Genomic DNA, 19,341 nt, shown 5'->3' with positions numbered 1-19,341 from the left:
GAATTTGGGGTGAAGCAGCAGATTCTCACCTTCCAGACATGCCCGACACGGTACCTACTTTAGAAAGGGCAGGGTTGCCAGGACCTATGATAAGGAGAGACAGACAGAAAAACTTACAGGAAGTCAAAGTAAAAATACTTTAATTTTTACTTAATCACATTTTGCAAACTCACTTGGACTTTGAAGCTGTTGGGTGGGAGATGAAGTGCTGAAAAATTTCTTAATGTGATCATTTTTTAATACATGAGAAGGTAACGAAGCCAAATACCTAAAAGTCAAGCAAAGTGCTGTTATTGGCATTAAAACAATATTACTAGGAACTATTTGGGTTGAAAAATTTAATTTTCAATTAAAAGAAAATATTTAGGAAAAAACAAAGGAGTGCCTTAAAAGGCCGTTCTCGCCGCTCTGATCTGTTCTCCCGGTTCCTACTGCCTCCCCTGCTCACGTCCCCTGCACCTCACATGGCAGCCGTCAAGGGGAAACGGGCCACGTGACGGGCCGCTACCCTGGGCCGCGCACTGCCCCTCCTCGCGCAGTCGCGGCACCGGCAGGCGTCCTGCCGCTTTTCCGTGCGTGCCACGAAGGGACAAGGGGTCTGGAGAAACTCTTCCTGCAAGGTTTCCCAGCAAGCCCCGGCTTGCCTGAGCATCTCGACCTTCAGCTGCAGCCCAGGAACCAGCACCAGGCCTCGTTGCACGAGACCGTCGGCAACACTCGACGGCGGCGCGCGGGCGGACACTTCCCAACGCACCCCCAGAGCCCCGGCCGGTGTTCCGGCCTCCACCCGCCCTGACTGACGACCCTCCCTGGAGGCAAAGCAGCACGAGCTGCTTGGATGGGGAGACCAGGCGCCTCATTTCTGACCCGCCTCCCCGTACCCCCGGAAGCCACCACCAGCCCCCGGTGGGGATGCGGCACGCGGCTTCTGCCCCGGGAGCGCCGACGGGGTGTCCCGGCCTTACCTCAGGTCCGCGTCCAGGTCCGCGTGGTTCCGCTCCACGTAGAACACATCTGGGCCCGCCGAGCAGGAGACGAACTTGTCCACGTTGTCTTCGGGGTGCAGCTGAGAGAGCTGGCGGCGACGAGAAAGCCCAGGAAGTCCATCAGACATGAAGGCAGGGAGGGCCCGCCAAGCCCGAGGTCAGGAAGCACCTTCCTGCTTCTGGGGGACTACGCCTCGAGCCGCTGTCACCCAGCACGGCGCTGCCCGACGGCCGGCCGTGACGCACTCCTCAGCGTGAGGAGGGCCGCGCAGGCATCAGCCCGCGGAGTCGTGCAGGAGGCGCGCTGCCCCTGCTCAGGATGTGAGCGCTATCGAAAACCGTCACGGCCACCGCCACGATGGAAACGAGACGGTGCACAAACCGTAAGTGGCCTTGAGCCCGCCAGAGAGCTGAGGTTCCAAGTGGAACACATTTTAGCCGAAGTCTCCGGGGGCACAGGACAGAGCTGCCTCACCTCGGGCAGAACAGGAAGGTGGGCGGGAAGCGAGGGCAGGGCTGGGACACTCCCACAGCCGGCGCGGGCTGGTGTGCCAGCAGCAGGAGGTGCCGCCCCGGGGCCACGGCCCTGAGCCTGCTCCATAGGCAGGGGGCTGAGGCAGGGAAGCAGCCAGAAAGCGCCCCCGTCAGTGCACGGACCCACGGCACCCAGGGGGCCCTCGGCTGGCCCTGGGGCCGGGCACAGGGCCTGGCCTCTCCCCGACCAGGGCAAGGACGAGAACTGTTCCTGACCCAGAGCCCCGGGACCAACCCATTTCGGGGGTGAGACGGAGCAGGCCACAGGCAAAAGAGCCGCCAACACTGGGGGAGCAGAAACAAAAATTCTCTGGCGCTGCAGGAGGGGCCAGAGACCCTCTTGGGCCCTGAACCCTGCCAAATTCAGTGCAGAGGCCGGCCCCTCCCTGAAGCCCAGGTGCACAGCCCTGCCTCGGGCCGGGGGGGCCAGGAAAGAGACCCCTCCCTCCGTTGCCACCCCAAGCCCAGCACTGGGCGAAGGCAACTGCAGTCCACCCTGGGAAGGGGTCAAGAGAGCAGAGACCCCTCTGTGCCACAGGCCCACTGGGACCACGGAAAGCTAACGAAGGAAGGAGGCAGCAGGGGGGCCCCCAGCAGCCCAGGCCCCCGGAGGCTCCAGGAAGAGCTGCCCCGGGCGGGGGCCGCAAGGGCAGAAGAGAACCTGCAGACTGGCCGGCAGGACGCGCCAAACCGAGACAGAGCAGAGGAAGAAACCAAAACGGGCCCCGAAAGCAAAACCCCAAGACCCACGTACTGGAGTCGAGGGAGGGGAGAACTGTTCTAAGAGAGCAGCAAGATCCTTCCAAAACCAAAAACGGACGAGAGGCCGGGCCGCCCAGCAGGCCAGAGACCCCCATGCAGCACCGACCCCGCCGTGCCCACATCCCACCAGCACACGGGGAGCCAAAGAAGGGCTTTTACAAAGCGAGGGAGCCCCACGGAGAAGGGCGCCCTGCTTGGAACGTCCCGGGAGGAGCCGGCGAATTCCCAGGTCAGGGCCTGCGACCCCAGAAGGAACAGGCCTGGGACGCGTAAAGCAACAGCTTCCTCCGAAACTTCTCAAGGACCACCAATCAACTGAACTTCCTCTGCAGGATGACAGCCCTGATTTTACAACGAGAACGTACGCCGCCCTTTGGAGACGTTTCAGACATGCTGCCTCATCAGGTGAAGGTGCTTACTCAGGACGCGCTGCTTCGGATGAAGACGGCACTCACTGCTGCGGCAGTGAGAGTGAGCTTTAAACGCACGCGTGTGGATGCGTGTGTGCACAGAGGCAAACGGGTTCCTTCCCCGGGAACCCTTTGTTCAAATGGGATTTGTTAACCAATGTGAAAAGGGAAGGGAAAACCAATAATAAAATGGCCAAAGGTGGAACTCGGGCCAGTCTCTGGCCCCTCAGTCAAGTGTGCTCACCCCGCCCCCTCGCCCAGCCTTCCTAAGGGTGCTGTGGACCTACCAGGCACAGCCGGAGGGGCAGGGCTCGGGCGCTGCCCCTGGCTCACCGCGCTGGGTCGAGGCAGGGCCCGCTGCGTTTCCGTCAGCCTGGAGGTGCCTTACCTTTGAAATAAATTCAGTCACTTCAGAGGAAGATCTGGTTACTGATGTTACTGAAGAATCAGACCACAAGACCTTGAAAACAAACAGACAGACAAACGTTAAACGCAGACACCCGACTCGCAGCACGCCAGCCCCGGCTCATACGCGGTGGGGAGGGCCCTACCTCACGGGCTTGGGGACGCGTCTCCACGGCCCGACTGGCTGTAAAAGCGCCATCGCCAAGGCCGGTGCAGCGGGCCTCACCCCGTTCAGTGCAGTGGTTCCAATACCACCCGATCACTCAGCACGGGGACGCGCACGCTCCTCAGAGGTTCTAGAGAATCGCTGGCGCGTGTGTTGCCTGTGCCGCGCACACTCCCCTCGAGGAGGCTTCTGTGAACCTGCCTTGGGCTGCGGAATCGCGAGGCTACAGGGAACCGACCGCCGCCCAGTGGGACGCGCTGGGCCCACGCGTGGACACGGTTACAAGCGTGGCAACCCCGTCCTGCAAAGCTGGGTGAGGACAGAGCGGCCAGTCCTCGCAGCGCAGAGCACACCTGCCCCTGGAGGGACCGGAGAGGGGGCGGGCCGGGGCCTGCCTGGAAGGGCTTCCGAGGGCGCCGCGAGGCTGCGCAGCCCTCACACAGCGGGGCCTTCTGTGTCACCACCGCAAAGACCTCCCTGCCCCAGGAATGGGCAAAAAGCCCCTCCAGAGAGGCCTCGGCCCGTCGTTCTCCTCCAGCGCTGACCCCACTGGCGTGGGCGGGAGGCCGGGCGGGAGGGCGCGCTGCTGCGCACCGGGGAGCTCGAGAGCAGCCGGCAGGACTGCAGGGCCGGGGGCAGGGAGGGAGGGACAGAGGGCCAGGCCGGCGGGACGGACCTCTCTGCCCTAAAGCCAAAGGGAAGAAAACAAGCCGGCGGGTGTTACTGCCCCACAAGGGAACGCCGTGCTTGCCGCTCCCGGCTCTGAGCAGCGGCGTGGAGCCCGCACAGCCCCGCACAGCCCCGCCCAGCCCCCGCCCCCGCCCCCTTGGCCTGCGCACAGCCGCGCCCCTCGGCCATTGCTGGGGTCCAGCGGGGCCCGCTCCTCGGGGGCCACGCCGCACAGTGATCCCCAGCGCGTCTGCTGCCCCAGCTCCCCCCGCCCCGCTGGCCGGGCCCCCCGCCCCCTTCCCGCTCCCTGATGAGGCGGGCACTGGCTCTTCTTGAACCAGTCACTCCAAGCAGGCTCTGCCACCCAGAACCCACCTACGCCTAAGGGAAGACAGGGAAACCGTTTTCCTTCCTGAAGTACCGAGTCCTGTAACAACACCAAAAAGAAGTTTCGGGGGTGGCGGCTAATGAACAGATACCCACATAAAACAGCGTGCCTGATGTCTAAAGCTGAAAAAAACTTCTGAAAAAATATTTTTCACCCGAAGTACTGCTGACAGCTAGTAGTTTCCAAAGTAAAATACACACTGAAAAACCTTTTCCTTAAAAGAAGAGATGGTGATGAAACGTGCTGCGGTTTGAGTCTTTTTCCTTTTCTTCCCCTTCGTACCTGATGCCTCCTGACCCCTGGGAACACAACACCTGTTAACCACTCCCAAACGGAGGCGCGCGGCCCCAGCTTCGAAGCAGCCGCCTGCACCCATCCCCGACGCTCAGGAAGCGTGGGTGGGGGAAGCGCGAGTGGGCACTGCCCGCCCCGGGTGGGGTCCCGTCACCTACAGGCCGCAGCAGGCAAGGCCCGGACGCCGGTGGCGGCCACGCGCACCCCGGGGGCGCAGCAGCACGCGGCTGCTCGCCAGCACCGAGGCGCACGCCGTGGCCATGCCGAGAGAAACGGTGCCAGTTAAAGCAGGGCCCTGGACCCTCCTCCTTTTTGCCGTGCTCAGGAGACCGCTGAGGCCTGCGCGGGCACGACAGGCACGAGATGCCCCAGCGATGATGCGCTTGCTCGGGTCTGGTCCCAGAGGGGGTGCAGCCGCCCCACAGAGCCCTGGGGTGACGAGCCGGCGGCACAGTGGTGAAGGAGCGAGCCGGGCACCCACAGGCGACCTGAGCAGGGGTTTTCAAGTAACGCTTGCTCCTGTCCTCGAGAGCGAGTGCTCTACGGAAAACGCTGCCCGCGGCACGGCGCTGCGCCGAGAGGCCCGGCCTTGCCATCCTGCGCTAGGTTTGTTAACGCAGACGGCCAAGGAAGCTTCCAAGACCACGTCCAAGGACAGAGCCAAGCCACGGATCCGCCAGCTTAACGCGGGTAGGAGCCTTCACCTGGCGGAGCTTTAGGGTGATGCATTTGGACAGTATAGCGCTAACCACAATTTAAAAAATCATTTTTCTCTGAAAGACTATGTCCATCAAACAGCAAGAATCACCAAGCAAGGATTCTCCGCACTTGCAGAGGAGACAGGCACGCCCAGAGGCGGCTCTCACCTGGAGCCTGCTGGCTGCGCAGCCTCCCTCACTTGGCCCGCGCCCGCTGCAGGCAAGCGAGGCTGCAGCGAAGGCCCCTGGGGGCAGCCCAGGCCAGGGCGGGCCACGGCAGGGAGAAGCCACCCCCTCGGGGCCCAGGGGCCCGGCCCCAAGGCTGCTTCCCTCCTCGTGGGGTCCCCTCGGGATTTCCCAGGACACTCGAGTCTCACCTCGGAGAGCACCCCAGCCCACTGGGGGAGGCCGTGGTCAGGCCGCCACCTCGGCGCAGGGGCCCAGAAGATGCTTCTCTTGGACTCCAGCCAGCCCAAGACCGGAAAGACCCACAGACACGGGCAGCGGGTTCCGCAAGGAGAGAGCCCTGAGAGTCCTCGAGGGAGCCCAGCCAGGCCCCAGACCCAGCCGGGGCCCCTGAGGCAGCCTCCAGCGCAGGAAGACCCGCCATGCAGGGCAGGGTGAGTGGAGGCAGAGCTGCGCATGGGGAGGACCAGAGGAGGGGGTGCTGGCCTTGTCCTCTCCAGGGCGAGCGCCTCCAAAGAAGGCGGCGTCTGCACGAGCAGGGGTGGCACAAGGAGCTGTCACACGCTAACGACAGACACAAGAGCAGAAACCAAACATGCAACTGAAGAGATGGAAGACGAGGCAACCTTCCGCAAAGTAGAGCCAAAGTCAAAGTGAAAGGAAACAGAGCCTCAAACCACGCACCTCGCAAGTGTCTGCTCTAAGAAGCTGCTTGGTTAAACACTCAGCTAAGACAAGAAGACAAGCGAGGAAGAAAGATGTGGCCCGATGCAAGAAAGGGGCTACGAGCCCAGAAGAGGGGGACGGCGACGGCAGACCTGCGGTGAGAGCCACGAGGCAGCACGACGGCCGCGGAGCCCAGGCCGGTGCAGCCACTCGCTGGGCCCGCAGCGCCCAGGCACTCCCCGCGGCCCGGGTGGCGTTCAGGTGAGGCTGTAGAGGCATCAACGCCAGGGCAGTCGAGGGGGAGAAGGACAACCATGCTCTGAGGGTCAGCTCTTGGTGACCTGTCAAATCAAAGCAACGACAGCCCCTGGAGTATGCAGCAGACCGAGCGCGCCCTGCTGCTCCCGCCGCCTCGGGCAGGCGTCTCGGATTCCACAAGCTCCGCATGTATGTGATCAAAACAAAACTAAGTGAAAAGCTGCCAGGATTCAACCTTCACTTATAAAGATAAAATACTTAGAATAGTTAAATTTCTTTGAAATAGGAAAAAAATAAACTCTTAAAAGATATGACACCAAGATGTAAAGGCTGGGTTTTTTAGGAAGACTAGATGACAAGGGCTGTTCTCTGTTTGTATTCTGACTGGTTCTTTCTAAGCCAAGATAACACTATGGTCCGACAGGTGGTTCAAGGGCTGGTTAGACTTGTCGTGTCTTTTCCTCCTGGTTCGTTGTTTCTCAACAATTAACGTGGACAAGCTACACATAGCAAAGCTGGTAAAGTGTGGACATGCACCTCCTACCTCGTCACTCTGATTTCTTCAGTGCTGGTAACAAGCCATTGCGACTTGAGCAGAAACAAACGCCCTGGAGGAGAGCAGACGCGGCTCCTGTGCGCAGGGGCTTGTGCCTCCTCCTGCCCTGCCCCTGTGGGAGGAGGGCCCTTCCAGCCTGCCCCTGCCCCTGTGGGAGGAGGGCCCTTCCAGCCTGCCCCTGCCCCTGTGGGAGGAGGGCCCTTCCAGCCTGCCCCTGCCCTGTGGGAGGAGGGCCCTTCCAGCCTGTCCTGCCCCTGTGGGAGGAGGGCCCTTCCAGCCCGTCCTGCAGCGCAATGGCACGGAAAAGCTGAACTAGAGACGAACAAGGCTGGACAAAGCGGGGGGCGTGGGAACAGTGACTCAGCTCTCCCTGGAAAAGCCAAGGCTTCCAGAAAGCGTGCCCCTGCGTTTTCCTATCCTGTCAACAGCACACTCACAGCGCACTAAAGCACGGTCGACCCTCCCTGAAAGCTACTACTCTGGCTGTAGCATAATAGTTATTTCCGTCCACAAAGCACAATTTATTTCAAGGACAATTCATTTAATATGTAAAAGTGAGGGTTCTGTGGACAAAAAAAAAAAAATGTTTGATTCAAGTAACTAAAAAATGTATTACAGAAGACATAGATTTACAGAAAAAAAACTACACACATGAAATACTGAGTTCCCATTTACTACTCTATTATTTGTTGTCTGATTTTCTTTAGGAGGCACTGGAAACCAAACCCAGGACCTCCCCTGTGGGAGGCGGGCGCTCAACTACTCGATCAACTTCCACTCCCCACTCCCCTACAATTAGCACCTTTCATTAGTGAGGCGCGACTGCTGCAGCAGATGAAAGCAAGCTTTGATAACTGTACTACTAGCCCGAGAGTTAGCTCCAGGATTCTGTCTGTGTTGGCACAGGCCTATGGATATATTTTTAAAATTTTTTATTCTAGTAACACTACCACCATCCCCGCCCCTGGTAGGCTATATTCTAGTTTCTGACTCCATGAATTGGCTTATTCTAATTATTTCACATCAGTGAGATCTTACAATATTTGCTCTTTGGTGTCTGGCTTCTTTCACTCCAAATAACAAGTTCAAGGTTCATCTGAGTTGTCACAAGGTATCAGAACCTCCTTCCTTTTCACAGCTGAACACTATTCCACTGTGCGCACATACCGCCACTTTCTTTATCCACTCATAGGGGATGGACACTTGGGTTGCTTCCACCTTCAGCAGTTGTGAATGATGCCACTATGAACACTGGTGTGCAAATATCTGCGCAGTGTTCCTTTGGATATGCACCTAGACGGGGGACTGCCAGGGCACATGGCAACTGTGGCATTACAGGACTTCGCATTTTCTCCCCAGCCCTTCCAGGCGCAGCAACATCCCGTCCTAACAGCTACAGGGCAGGCCTAGGGAACTGGCTGTGCGCTGGCGACTGGCCAGTAAATCCCGGAATCCGCGTCTTCCAGATGTCCTGCCCTCCTGCCTTCCCTGTCTGCGGTGGACACGCGTCATAAAAGCTAAATGCTTGGCGGGAGGCGCCTATCAGCTTGGCGGGAGGCTGTCGTCTCCACACGGCCCCTGGCCGTCCTCGGGACAGTGACCGGGTTTAACTCTCCAAGGAACCGCCCACGTCTTCCACAGCGGCTGGCGGCTGTGCCATTTTCTTTCCCACCAACAGTGAAGGAACGTTCCTATTTCTCCACATCTTGCCAACATTTGTAATCTTCCATTTTTAAAAAATAGTAGCCATTCTAGAGGGTGTGAAATGGTACCTCTTTGTGGTTTTGATTTGCATTTCCCTAATGTTCCTTTTTTCTTTCTTAAAGATTTTTTATTTATTTCTCTCCCTCCCCCCCCGCCCCCCGGTTGTCTGCTCTCTGGCCATTCGCTGTGTGTTCTTCTGTGTCTGCTTGGATTGTCAGCGGCACTGGGAATCTGTGTCTCTTTTTGTTGCATCAGCTCTCCGTGCGCGTGGGCCAGCTCACCACACAGGTCAGGAGGCCCTGGGTTTGAACCCTGGACCTTCCATGTGTTTGGCAGATACCCTATCTGTTGGGCCAAATCCACTTTCCTAATGTTCCTTTTTTCCATTCCTGATTTTAGTCATTTATGCTTCCTCTCTTTTCTTCATCAATCTAGCTAAACGTTTGTCAATTCTATCTATCTTTTCATAGAACCTCTCCATTTTGTTGATTCTGTTTTTTTTTCCTTTTAGCGCCTCTACTTCATTCATCGCTTTTATTTCCTTCCTTCTGTTCACTTTGGGTATAGTTTGCTCTTCTTTTTCTAGATCCTCCAGTTTTGTGGTTAGGTCTCTTATTTGAGATCTTTCTTCCTTTTTAACGTTAAGATCTAGAGCTACAAATTTCTCTCAGCACTGCCTTTGCTGCATGCCGTAAGTTATGGTATGTTGTGTTTTCCTTTTGATTAGTCACAAGGTATTTTAATTTCCACATATCTGTGAATTTCCCATCACTCCATTATTGATTTCTAGTTTCTTTCCATTGTGGTCAGGGAAGGTAACCGTGTGATTTTCTTCGTTTCCTGGTGACCTAATGCGGTCCGCCCTGGAGAACGGTCCACGTGCACTAGAGAAGAAGGTGGGGAGCAGGTGCAGCTCGGTGGGGAGCACCGGCTCCACGTGTGCCAGGTCCCGGCTTCAACCCGTGGGGCCTTTGGGGAAAAATTAAAATAAAAAGAACGTGTATTTTGCTGCTGTTGGACAAAGTGTTCTAGATATGTCTGCCAGGTCCAGCTGGCTCAAGAAATTTTTAATAAAAAAAGCTTTATTGAGGCATAATTCCCCAACAGTGAACTGCACATACTGATGAAGTTTCCACATAGCACGGACCCGTGACGCCAACACCCCAGTCACTTACGAACCTCTGCCATCTCCCCCCAACATTCCCGTGCCCCTTTGTAGTCCCTCCCTCCTGCCCAGAAAACGCCCACCCTGCTTTCCATCACTCCAGCTGAGTCTGTGTTCCTGAAATTCCATGTAAATGGATTAACTGACACAAGTCATTTGCATACTGGAGTCTGCACAAGCTGTGTCGACCGACAGCTGCCACCCTGTGCTGCGGGTAGCACCCTCCCGGGTGGCCACAGCCCACGGTTCCTGCCGCCTTTCCCAGGCACCTGGGGCTGGGACACCAGGGCTGGCTCCAGTTTGGGCTTTTTCACACAAAATCCAGCGTGATGCTCGTGCACGAGCAGGGCTTCACATGGACGTGCACTCTCCTTTCTCTTGGATTCCGCCAAAGAATGGAATTTGGGTCATGTGATAGGGCTATGTTTAACTTCTTGAGAAACCACCAAACTGTTTTCCAAAGGAGTCGTACGTTCCCATTAGCAGAGTATCTGCCAGCACTCGGCACGGTCAGTCTTGCTTACCTTTAGTCACTCTGTGCGGTGTGTAGTAGTGACACCCTGCAGTTCTCATCTACGTTTCCATAGTTGCTAGTGAGGAACAGCTTTTCATGTGCTCGTTTTACTTGCCACCTATAGCTTGGTAAAGTGTCTGCTCAAATGTTTTACCCATTTGTATTTTGCTTACTTATTTATTTATATACTCTATTCAAACACCCCGCCCACTGTCTGTTCTCTGTGTCCACTTGCTGTGTGTTTTTCTGTGTCTGCTTGCATTCTTGTCAGTGGCACCAGGAATCTGTGTCTCTTTTTGTTGCATCATCTTTCTGTGTCAACTCTGTGTGTGTGTGCGGTGCCACTCCTGGGCAGGCTGCGTTTTTTTCATGCGGGGCAGCTCTCCTTGCGGGGCGCACTCCTTGCGCATGGGGCTCCCCTACGCAGGGGACACCCATGTGGCTCAGCACTCCTTGTATGCATCAGCACTGTGCATGGGCCAGCTCACTACATAGGCCAGGAGGCCCGGGGTTTGAACCCTGGACCTCCCGTGTGGTAGGCGGATGCTCTATCTGTTGAGCCAAATCCATTTCCCTGCCCATTTTTAAATTTTGCTTTTTCCCCTTTATTGTAGAGCTTTAAGAGGTATTTATATATTCTGAACTCAAGTCCTTTATCAGATGTGTTTTTGCAACATTTTCTTCAAGCATGGCCATCACTTGTCCTTTCATTCTCTTAACAGTGTCTTGAAGAGCAAAATGTTTCTCATTTTGATGAAGTCCAAATTATTGATTTTGTCTTTTATGGGTCATATTTTTGGTATTGTATCTAAGACATCTTTGCCCAGTTCAAAGTTTCCAGCACCCTCTTCTAGAAACAGTCGTGGGCACAGTTTTAGATGTTACACACTTGGAGCTATGGGCCATTTGGTGGAAGAGGGAGGCCAGCTCCGGGTCACTGCTGGACACACGGATGTCTCACGGTTCCAGAGCCGCCTGCTGAAGACCACCTCCTCCGCCGAGCTGCCCTCATACCTTGGTAAATGGACTGACCGCTGCTGTGGGTTTTACTCTGGACTCTATCCTGTCCCACCAGCCTGTTCATCCATCCGCTCGCCAATGCTGCGGCACCTCAATCACTGCAGCTTTGGATTAAGTTTTGAAAACAGGAAGAGTGTCTTCCCATTTGCTTATTCTTTTAAAATTTGTTTTTGTTACTCTAATTTTTCCCCTATACATTTTAGAATTAACTTGCTGATTGCTAAAAAGTTAAAATTAAAAACAAGGGAAAAAAAACCACCCCAAACTAATCCCACTGGAACTTTTATTAAGAATGCTTTAAATCTATCATTCAGGTTGGGAAGAAATGACATCTAAATAATATTGAGCCATCCACTCCACGAACATTGTATATATTTCTCTATTTTATCTCATCTTTTATAAAAATAGTGTTTTATAGTGATAAGCATAATCAAATTACACATATTTTGTTATGATTTAGAACTCATTTCGTACTTTAGGTTTTCCCAATTGTTCACTCTAAGTATTTAGAAATACAACTGATATGTGTATACAAACCTTGTATTGTGTGATCAGGCTAAACAAATTTATTGGGTTAAATAAACAGCTTTCTGTACATTTTTGGAGACTTTCTACTTTCTGATCATTTAGTCTACAAAGAGAGACAATTTAGTATCTTCCTCCCTAATCCTTATGCTGTTTATTTTTTTCTTTCCTATTGCACTGGCTATGATCTCCATTTGGTGAGAACAGTGATCTTTGCCTACTGGCCCAAACTTGGGTGTTTCACCATTAAGTGAGGTTTTGTATAGATTTCTTTTTAGGATTAAGATGCTCCCATTTTTCCTGGTCTGCTCAGAGTTTATCCTGAATGGATGTTGAATTTGGGGGGGGAAATGCTTTTTTCTGCATCCGAGGAAATGACCATGGAAAAAAACGGAGGAGGACGTCTTGAGGATTACAGCAACTGAGGATCAAATAAGCGAGGGCGAGCCTGAAAGGAGGCCGAAAAAAAAGGGAAAGGAAAGTCAGGAGAGCACGATGTCATGACATCAACAGAAGAATTTCCAGAAGCAGCATTCATTAGTGCCAGCTGCTGCTAAGAGGTCAAGTAAAATGAGGACTGAAAACTACCCAGTGGATTTAGTGACATGGCAACCACACGTGGCTTTTTTAGGAGGTACCAGAGAGTGAGCCCAGGCCCTTGCACGTGGGAAGCAGGTGCTCAGCCGCTGAGCTACTCCTCCCACTTGGCTTTGAAGAGAGTGGGTTGTACAGATGCACAGGAATAAAAGCCAGAATGGTCGGGTTACAAGACTGGGCGGGAGGGAATGGAGGGAACAGTTTTAGACAATCATTTTGAAAAACGTGGGAGGAGAAAAATATAGTGGCAGCCGGAAAGGGCTGTGGGGGGCACCTTAGTGGGAGGCAGGGTGAAGGCTGCTGCTCCTGCTCCGTGGCCGGCCCCCCGTTACAGACCCCAGCACCTGGCAACGCTGGCAACGAGGGACCACGCTCAGCTGCCAGAAGCTGTAGAGTCACAGACTGGTTTTACTTTTCTTCCATGACAGGAGACCCAAATCCCAAGACGCGGGAGCAACACACCGTCGGTTTCCCAAGGCAGCGCTGACCTGGGTGCACAAGGCCACAGCCTGCCAGCGTGAGCCAAACACACACACAGTCAGGCTGTGCAAACAAATACTGTGTTTCGTAATAATGAGAGATACAAAAAAAAAAAAAAGCTGCTGCTGAGTCTACCCTTCCTCTGTGCCTCGGATTTTGGCACCAGAACCTCGGGCACGCCAAGTCAGAGCTCCAAAAGTCAGTGCTCCAAAAGTCAGAGCTCCAAAAGCTCAGCCCGCCGGACTGTCGCACAGGGAAGGACGATCCACTTCCTAAAGACAGGCGCGCTTCCCAGCGACCACACCAAGACAACGAAAGCTCTTCCTCTAACGACCACAACTCCAGGGCACAGACCACTGTAAACGGAACACCTGGCCCTTGTGGCAGTTCCAGGGTGGACACCGGCATCGGCCCCCAGAGCTCCTCTCAGCCATGTCCCCTGGCTGCCCGCCGATGGCTCTTCCGGCTCGCTGCCCCTGCCCTGCCCGAGCAAACTCCCCGCTCCGTGGAGAGGCCGTGCGATGCCGAGCGCCTCTTTGCCAAAGCCTGTTCCTTCCTAGAACGTTCCAGGCGGTCAGGGTGAGCAAAGCCCTCCTGCCTCAGGCTGGAGCGCCCCGACTCCCTTGCCAAAAGGACTGGACCGAGCATCCGGGCCAGATGCGGGCCGGCTGGCGCCCGAGCAGAAGGGGGGGGGGCCAGGCGCTCCAGAAAAGGCGTGGGGCACCTTGCCTCCCCCAAATCCACAGGCCCTGCTGGGGCCCGACAGACTGAGCCCCCCACCTCTCTGTGAGGGAGCTGACTGGGGAAAGCTGCTGGGGGCCCAGGGTCCCCCGGTGTCGGGGAGCGGCGGCACCCCCCAGGAGCCCCGGGAGGCTGTGCACAGCCCCGCCGCGACGACCCCCGGCTTCCAAAAGGCTGTGGCCCCGGAGCCTGTCCCAGCAGCCCCGGCAGCTGCACGTCCAGGACCTGCGCTTCTCCCGTCTTCCCTTACATGCGGAAAAATCACCTGCAGCGTGACAACTGCTTCCCTCAACATGTCTCCCAGATCAAGTATTTTATCCTCTAGTAGGAAATGTGTTTAAAGTATTTTGATGTAGCAACATTCTCTGGAAAATTAGTCAACTGCACGGAAAATACGTAGTAGACATCACGCAGATAATTCCCCAATAATTCAGGAAACAAGTTTTTGTTATTCAGCAACACACATGGTCGAAGACAGTAACATGACAGATGGGCAAGGCGCAGGTGCCCCTGTCCGGAGCTGGGGACAGACGACCAGAACGCACTTCCCAGCCGCTGGTGCAGCTAAGGGGAACCGAGACTCTAAGCCTGACCCATGAAATGAGCAGAAGAGCTCAGTGGCTGATTCCAGAAACATAAGCAGAAAGATAAGCAGTAACCCTTTCCCTCAGTGTTTTTGTGAATGTATGTGAAACTTGCATAATCACCTAATTCCATTAAAGCTGCTGCACCTCTCCCCCCTCCCCCCGCCCCCCCGGCGTCCCCTTTCCTCCACCCTCCTGGCCCTGAACCTTCCTGCCTGGATAAAGTGCGCGCACTGGAGCCCGGGTGCGTCCTGGACCACGGAGCTAAGGGCCACAGCCAGGGTGTCGGAGCGGTGGCGGGGAGGGCCCTGCGCGCTAGCTCACACCACCCGGGCCGCGCTGTGGCCCCGACCCGAGAGGAAGTGGGTCTCTGCACTGCTTAAACCCCGGCCACGGTCGGGCCTTCATCTTCACGACTCTCTCCCTGATCCAGTTTAACGACCAGCTACCAGCAACTCGGCAGGGAAACCCACAAGGCTGTCGCTGCACAGACCAGGCGCGCCTGGCGCCCCGTGAAGGCGGGGAGGGGGCGGCTCCGCGCAGGCCGCCTCCCAGGCGGCTGCCTCGGGTTCTCCCGCCAGCCCCTGAGGGTCTCAGCAGCCCCTGTCCTCGGCCCCACGGCCAGCGCGGACAGAGCTCGGCCTCCAGTAGGCCTCCTCCCCTGGTGCACACCTCACGGGGGTCCCCAGGCCCCAGGCCGACCCCTGGGGTGCGCGGTCAGCCCCGCGGCGAGACCCCCAGGAGGCTCTACAGCCCACGCACTGGCACAGTGCTTTGCCAAGGGCATGTCGGTTTACACAGAAACACCTATCTGTGGAAAGGTTTTCTTCCTGTCCCTTTGGAGAGAGAGAGAGAAAAAGAAAAAAAAAACAAACAACCTTAGCATCTTACCTCAAAGGAACATTCAACATTTCTTTCATTTTTTTTGTGTGATAATCCCTTCAGGTCTATCTTTTCAACACTCACTGTAAAAGTAAAAAAACAAAATTATAAAAATGAAATAAAACCTTGAAGTATATACGATTATTCAGCATTTGATATTTCAGCAGTTGCAAGCACGCGCTCCCCCCGGGGCTGCCGCCACGTCTGGAGCTCCCCGTGTGGAAGCAGAGCCTTGGGAGGAGAACAGGAAGTCCTGCCGTTTGGAAACGGGGTGAGCTTGAACGTGGAACAAAAACACAGGAGAAAGCAACAGCACATTAGAGGAGGAGCAGAAATCGGGGTTGGCGGGGGGACGCACTGCCCGTGCGCGGAGCAAGTACCCCCAGGCCTGCGCCCCAAGGGTGGCTCCAGCCCGCGGTGCAGGCCCGAGCAGGAGCCCACGACCCCAGGGCGCGGTGGCCCGGGGGGCCCGGAGGGTCCCGTCACCAGAATGCGCTCTGCCCTCTGCCCTGAGGACGCCAACGCCATTTCCAGCACGCCAAGGATGGTCAGAGCCGCAGGCCCATGAGATGGCAACACGGCCCGGCTCCAGCAGTCTACACAGCAAACCCAGGGGCCCGGCCCCATCAGCCTACACAGCAAACCCCGGGGGCCCGGCCCCATCAGTCTACACAGCAAATCGCGGGGGCCCGGCCCCATCAGCCTACACAGCAAACCCCGGGGGCCCGGCCCCATCAGCCTACACAGCAAACCCTGGGGACCCGGCCCCATCAGTCTATACAGCAAACCCCGGGGGCCCGGCCCCATCAGTCTACACAGCCAAACCCCGGGGGCCCGGCCCCATCAGTCTATACAGCAAACCCCGGGGACCCGGCGCCATCAGTCAACACAGCAAACTCCGGGGGCCTGGTGCTATCAGTCTACACAGCCAAACCCCGGGGGCACAGCCCCCAGGCCACGTGCCGCCCCGGGCGTGCTGGGGCTCCGAGCCCCACCTGCTGCTCTGGACGTGCACTAACCACAGCACTTCCCGGCAGGCTCCCGGGTCACCACGGAAACCACACCAGCGCTGCCCACACCTGTAAATCAACAAGTGCAAGTCCACGGGAAGGAGTTTGACGTGACGCTTGACTCAAATCTACCACCAGCTGCCACCGAGTCTAGGCAGCCTAAACGCACATGCCACGTCTTCATGGGTAGCTAGGAGGAGGGATGGAAATTCAAGAGGTACCGCCAGGCTGGTTTACACTTACACCCACCCCTAGGAAGTGGGCTGCGACCCCGCGCAGGAGAGCTCTGCCCACAGGAGCGCGCCCCCCGCCCCGCCCCGCTGACTCCCTCCCGGGCTTGGAGGACAGGAGAAGCGCTCGCCTGGCCGCGGGCCCGCCGCCACGCGGCCCCAGCTTCTGCAGAGGGGGAGCCCGGGCTACGCTGGGAGACCCGCGACAGCACCGACGCAGCCCTGCTGGCCGCGGGCGTCGCTCCGATGCCCGGGGACAGCGACGCCAGGCCGGAGCCGCTCCTCCTGAGCCCACCCTGACCGCACCCGCCAGCACGCGTCAACAGTGCCTCGCTTGTCCGCGACGGGGAACACAGGAGGGCACGGCGGCAGCCGAGGACGGGGTGGCTCCTCAGCTGAATGCCAGGCGTCCCACGCAGCCCGCGCTGGGTGCCACACGCCAGCAGGCCCGTGCTGGACACGGTGGCACTGGCGGAACGCACTGACGGCGCCCGGGCACCCCCAGTGACAAAGGTTCTGCGCTGCGGCCCAGTGCCCGCGGCTGCGGCAGGCCGGGCCGGAGGACTTCCCGAATCTGACCCCAGTCTGCGCCGGCCCCCGCTGCCCACGCTGAACACCGCAGTCAGGTGCTCCGGGCATGCCAGTGCCCCTTGCCGGCTCCGCAGGGCCTGGGGTTGTGCTGTGCGACCCTCGAAGGCCGGCACAGCCAGGCGAGCACCTGGGCCCCTGGGTCGTGGCGCAGGAGGGCGCGCTGCCGTGGCCCGACTGAACCTGCAGCCAGTTCAGGGAGGGAGCGGACTTAGGACCCGGCCTCTGGAGACGCCTGGTCCCCACCAGAAGGGAACGGAGAACAGGGCTCTGCTTCTCCTCGAGAGGGCCGGAGGGATATGGCCAGCCCCTGCCAGCATCCGCGTGTTTCTGTCTGTTCACGTTTAAGTTTTTAAGCAACTGCCAAACTGCTTTCCAAAGTGGCTGCGTCATTGTGCTCCCGGCGCTCTGCCTCTTGCCAGGACCTGGTCGTTTCTTGTTTTTCACTTGGCCACCCCAGGAGGTGTGCAGTGGCATCTCACGATGGTTTTAAGGAAAAGAGTTTTTTTTTAAATGAGAGAGGTTGTAGGTTTACAGAAAAACCATGCGGAAAACAGAGTTCCCACGTACCCCCGCCAGCTGTCCCCATTAACACTTCACGTTAGTGTGGCAGCCTTTTCAGTTGATGAAATGGCATTACCACATTACACTATGAACCACAGCCCAGTTTTCATGAGGGTTCACTGCGTTGTACATTTTTATGGTTTTTAAATTTTTTATTCTAGTAACAAATAGAACCCAGAGTTTCCCATTTCAACCAAGCTCAATGACTCTGCATTGCCAGCACCACCCACCACCAAGACTTTCCACGACCCCAAAAAGAATCTGACAAACATTTACGCCCCATTCCCTGCCCCCGCCCCGGCCCCCAGAAGCCCGAGTTCTCGTTTCCGATTCCACGAGTTTGCTTATTCTAATTATTTCCTATCAGTGAGGTCACACAGTATTTGCCCTTTAGTTGCTCTATTTCGCTCACCACGGACAGCTCGTGAGTGCTGTCCAACGTATCAGCACTTCACTTCTTTTTACAGCGCATAAGCACCCACTGCATAGACAGACCACATTCTGTTTATCCATTCATTCGCTGATGGATGGACACTTGGGTTGCTTCCATTTTTTGGCTATTGTGAATAACGTCACCAGGAAAATGACGAGTGCAAATACCTGTTTTGAGTTCCTGCTTTCAATTTCATCTGAGTATATCAGTATGGTTTTAATTTCCCTAATGACCCATCTTTTCATGGGTCCATATGCATCCGTGTATCTTCTTCCATGAAGCACGTGTTAGACTCTTGTGCCCACTTTTCAGCTGGGTTTTCTTTACAGTGAGCTGGAAGAGTTCTTTAACATGCTGGGTTTAAGTCCTTTACTAGGCTTGTTTTGCAATAGTTTTCTCCCAGTCTGTGGCCTGTCTTCTCATTTTCTAAGTGTCTTTTGAAGAGGAGACATAAAAATTTTTGAAGAAGTGCAAGTTTTCTTTTTATCAATCATATTTTTTGTTTCTAAGAAATCTCTGCCTAACCCAAGGTCATGAAGACTTCCTCTTACTATGTTTTATTCTAGCAGTTTTACCGTCTTAGCTCTTATATTTAGGCCTATACCTATTTTGAGTAAATTTTTGTATGGTACAATGTATAGCTTCTCATGCATGCAAGATAAAATAGCATTTGTAGACTTCGGTTCCTCTTTATTTGATAGCTTCAAACTTCAGTATGTGAGATCTTCAGAAGGATATCTTCCTTCCCAAGCAAGGAAATATGTTGAATTATTTCACATGTGTAGATAGGGAAGAACCAAACAATTTTTTTCCTATTGACAGTTACTACTGTGCTTTGAAATATACAAATTTTAAACATTATGCTACTTCTCCTAAACTGCCGTTTGCCCTCTTTCCTCTCAACCCCTCAAAAAAAAAAGAAACTTGTTTTTACCGGTTAATTGAAATAGTAAACTTTTCGTTGTGGCATTTTTTTGAGTCGAGTGATGTGAGGTCACTCCGAGGAGCGCGGGCTCAAGAGCGGGAACACCAGGGCAAGCCTCAGTCTACCCCGGGAGCCCACCCCGGGAGCCCACCCCGGGAGCCCACCCCGGGAGCCCCTGGCAGGAAGGCGGCGGCTTGACGAGGGTGCCCCTTCCCGACACGCCAGCATCCCAAACCACAGTGAGGCTGGTGTGGAGTCGGTTCCCAGTCAGGAAACGGATTCGAGGGAGCCCTGGAGCGGGAGGGGTGGCCAGCCCCGGCCAGGCGCGGCCCAGGACCAGGCACGCAGCGCGGGAGGCCGCGGCTGAGCCTGAGGCACGGCAGGGACGACAGGGATGGGAG

At 55.9% G+C, this 19,341-nt stretch overlaps 1 protein-coding gene across 1 annotated transcript in view; it reads right to left on the bottom strand.

Annotated features, from left to right (window-relative positions):
• The window catches only part of ZCCHC14 (zinc finger CCHC-type containing 14), an 85,532-nt gene that overhangs the window by 13,907 nt on the left and 52,284 nt on the right, over positions 1-19,341 (bottom strand). The window contains exons 3-7 of the mRNA XM_004474094.3: positions 15,200-15,273; positions 3,081-3,152; positions 966-1,075; positions 174-268; positions 30-84 (exon numbers count right to left, since the gene is read on the bottom strand). Coding sequence (XP_004474151.2) covers positions 30-84; positions 174-268; positions 966-1,075; positions 3,081-3,152; positions 15,200-15,273 — 406 coding nt within the window. The remainder of the gene's footprint in view (positions 1-29; positions 85-173; positions 269-965; positions 1,076-3,080; positions 3,153-15,199; positions 15,274-19,341) is intronic.

The sequence above is a fragment of the Dasypus novemcinctus genome, chromosome 18 (assembly GCF_030445035.2).
Source record: "Dasypus novemcinctus isolate mDasNov1 chromosome 18, mDasNov1.1.hap2, whole genome shotgun sequence".
Classification (NCBI taxonomy): Eukaryota; Metazoa; Chordata; class Mammalia; order Cingulata; family Dasypodidae; genus Dasypus; species Dasypus novemcinctus.
The sequence above is the reverse complement of the archived record's forward strand: the minus strand, read 5'-3'. Positions and strand labels throughout refer to the sequence as shown.